At 46.2% G+C, this 3,528-nt stretch overlaps 1 protein-coding gene across 1 annotated transcript in view; it reads left to right on the forward strand.

Moving 5' to 3' along the window:
• The window catches only part of LOC107124890 (24-hydroxycholesterol 7-alpha-hydroxylase), a gene marked incomplete at its 5' end in the record, with an annotated part of 23,208 nt that overhangs the window by 15,579 nt on the left and 4,101 nt on the right, over positions 1–3,528 (forward strand). The window contains one exon of the mRNA XM_015428392.1: positions 2,801–2,962. Within this exon, the coding sequence (XP_015283878.1) occupies positions 2,801–2,962 (162 nt within the window). The remainder of the gene's footprint in view (positions 1–2,800; positions 2,963–3,528) is intronic.

A 3,528-nucleotide genomic window follows, 5' to 3' on the forward strand; every position in this document is an offset into this window, starting at 1 on the left:
CAGGTGCAAGTGGAGAAGTGGGGAATCAAACCCGGTTCTCCCAGATTAGAGTCCGCGCACTTAACCACTACACCAAACTGGCACCAAACTTAACCACTACACCAAAATGGCTTCAGCGGCCACAGATTGCACCTGTGGCTGCCGTAATCTCTAATTTGGCTCTGAAGCATGAAGTGCTGGTAGTGTATCTGTTTTCTATCTGTGCAGAGCATGTACATAAACATGATGGACAAATTCCATTACACATTCTTGCCAGCTAGAATGACCAAGTCGCTCCCCTGAAACCCCAAGTGCAGCTTTTCTACATGAGCGCAGTAGCACACCAAAATGGCTTCAGGGGCCACAGATTGGACCTGTGGCTGCCGTAATTGCTAAGTTGGCTCTAAAGCATGAAGTGCTGGTAGTGTACCTGTTTTCTATCTCTGCAGAGCATGTACATAAACATGATGGGCAAATTCCATTACACATTCTTGCCAGCTAGAATGACCAAGTCGCTCCCCTGAAACCCCGGGTGCAGCTTTTCTACATGAGCGCAGTAGTCTGATGTAGAAGAAGGTTGGATTTATACCCAAAGGAGTCTCAAAGCAGTTTACAATCCCTTTCCCTTCCCCTCCCCACGACAGACACCCTGTGAGGCAGGTGGGGCTGAGAGAGCTCTTTCGAGAACTGCTTGTGAGAGAATAGCTTTGAGAGAACTTGCGACCAGTGTTCCCTCTAAGCTGAGTTAGTGTGAGCTAGCACACAGTTTTCTAGCCTCGGGCTCACACATTTTTGTCTTAGCTCAGGAAGGATGGCTCCAGAGCAAACTAATGTATGCAGCAGCCAAATCGCTCACTCACAACTTTAATGCCAGTAGTTCACAAAGTAGAATTTTTGCTCATAAGACTCCACAGCTTAGAGGGAACATTGCTTGCGACTGACCCAAGGTCACACCAGCAGCCGCATGTGGAGGAGTGGGGATTAGAATCTTTGTGAGGCATCAGGACTGCTAGGCCACTTTTTGAATCTATGGTGCCATGTGATCCGGAGGCTCTCCAGAGCTGAGTTCCATCCAGGTTTCTGATAGGTGCAATGAGATCAGAGTCAGATATCTGATGGAGAGCCGACTCTTGAAATCTCGTGCTCCGAAAATCTTGTTCGTCTCTGAGGTGCTCCTGGACTCGGATCTAGCGGTTCTGCCACAGACCAGCATGGCTGCCCTCTGACCCTGGTTACACAGACGTTGCCATTCTGTTTTCCTTAGCAGGGAGTCAACTAGTTGTGTGTTAATAAGTCAGAAGTGTTCGGCAGTGCGAATTTTCTTGCAAACTAGGAACACTAAACATTTGAACTCTTTTTTTTTTTAATTGCAAGCCGGAGTTCCCAGGTGAGCCCCAACATCAGCTTTTCTTTGTCTCACGGCCAAGATTTTGGGGGTCCTGGGAGCGGTTTATGGTTCTTTCTTTTTTTTAAACTGCCCCTAAGGACAGAATTTTATTAAGTTTTTTAACACAATACGATACAAACTTAACAAACAAACAGTAAAACAAACATACACACATAACATTGATGGGGGTAGTAGATTTTCATAATTAGTACATTACTTGTGCCTAAATATAAACAATATTTTCTAGTTTTATACAGGGGTCATTTCGTAGAAAAAGAGGTGCAGGAGCTCATTAGCATAACTTATTTGCATATGCCACACCCCCTGACATCACCGGAAGTGTGTCAGAAGGCGACACCCACTGCTCAGGCTCCACTGGACTGTTTTCGATTGCTAGCTATTGGGGGGAGGGGACGTGCAGATCTGTCCTCGCAGAAGAGGGAGAGCTTGTACCTGAATCAAACTTGGCCTTAAAGGTGCCACTGGACTGGGGGGGAGCTCTGCAGCTTACCTGGGGGGGGAGCTCTGCAGCTTACCTGGCTGCTTCTTGTTCTGACTGAGGGGTGCTAGGAGCAGGGGGTGGGGCTTGTTGCATGTGTCCACCCCCTGGGCCCTTTACTGCCGGAGCTCCGCTCCTGTGCACTCCTGCAGGAAATGACCCCTGGTTTTATATAATGTGAGTATATATCATTACAGTTCTATCTTGTTGGATTATATAAATATGCTTTGTCTTGTGAGTCGTCTTTTAATTGTATCTGCCTAAACATAGTTATTATACCAGCTATAAAATCATGTCCAAGTGTTCTGGAATATAGAGTCTGGGAGACCTTTCATCAATAAAGTCAGTTTATCCATTTCAGCTGCCTCTGAAACTTTGTTTATATATTCTTGTTTCGTGGGTGTCTCAGGTGTCTTCCAATATTTGATGTATAAGATTCTGGCTGCAGAGGTTTATGGTTTTTCACCACCACCACCACCCCCCCCAACCTACAGTTCGTTATTTACCAATGTCTAAATGCCACTGAGGAGCTGCGGTGGCTCAAGTGGTTAAGACGCTGAACTGCAGGATGTGGAAGATCAGTAGTTCAGCAGTTCAAGACCCGGGTTGCCGCATGACGGAGTGAGCTCCTGTCTCTAGTTCCAGCTCCTGCCAACCTAGCCGTTTGAAAGCAAGAAATTGCAAGTAGATAAATAGGTACCACTTCGGTGGGAAGGTAAAAGCGTTCCGTGCGCCTTGGTGTTTAGTCATGCCGGCCACATGACCACGGAAATGTCTTCGGACAGCGCTGGCTCTTTGGCTTTGAAACGGAGATGAGCACCGCAACCCTAGAGTCGGATTCGACTGGCTTTCGAGCAAGGGAGACCTTTACCTTTAAATGCCACTGACTGAGAGAGCTTCTTACCCAAGGATTAGCTGCACGAGGCCGTTTTTAGTTTGGAGGATGGGGGAAACGTGAAGCTTATTTATGCAAAGCCGATTTTGGAAACAAAAGTTTTCTTCCCACAGGATCGTTGGAAAGAAGCAAATTTAGAGCAGAATGCTTTCTTGGAAGGCTTCGTGGCATTTGGAGGAGGGTCACATCAGTGTCCAGGAAGGTCAGTGAAACAGCTGTAAGAAAATTCGAGAGACCGAATCTACTCACTGTCACTCCCCCCCCCCGTTTGTTTTCTTTTTGTTAAAAAAGATTGATGATTTGATTTTTTAATGACTGGCCTAATAACGTCTACTCAGCTGTTTGCAGGCGGATCTTGAGATGGAACTTAAAAGGCAATGCTGGATATCTTGTGGTCACGTCCTCAGTCATGTTGCCAGTATCTCCATTGTTGGTAGCTTGGGTTTTAGCAATTGGAATATTTGTCAATATTCCGTGACATCTGAGCAAAGCACTGGAGAAACGTTTGCCTGCACCTTGCACCAGGGTGCCTGATAATGCTTTTCCATATTCCTTGAAGACAGACATATTTGATTCTCTTAGTATTTTGATACTGAGGTGGATTGATGAGGGATGACATTTATAGTGCACTAAAACAATCTCCCTTATATATAAAAGCCGAATGGTGGTGGCACTTCTCTAGAACATTCCACACGCTCCGGAATTGGTTGGCGCCCTGGTGTGTCACTCAGAATCTGTCCCTATCCACTGGCTGCATTGCTTGAGTCT

The sequence above is a fragment of the Gekko japonicus genome, unplaced genomic scaffold (assembly GCF_001447785.1).
Source record: "Gekko japonicus isolate JY-2015 unplaced genomic scaffold, Gekko_japonicus_V1.1 scaffold6676, whole genome shotgun sequence".
In the NCBI taxonomy this organism is placed as follows: Eukaryota; Metazoa; Chordata; class Lepidosauria; order Squamata; family Gekkonidae; genus Gekko; species Gekko japonicus.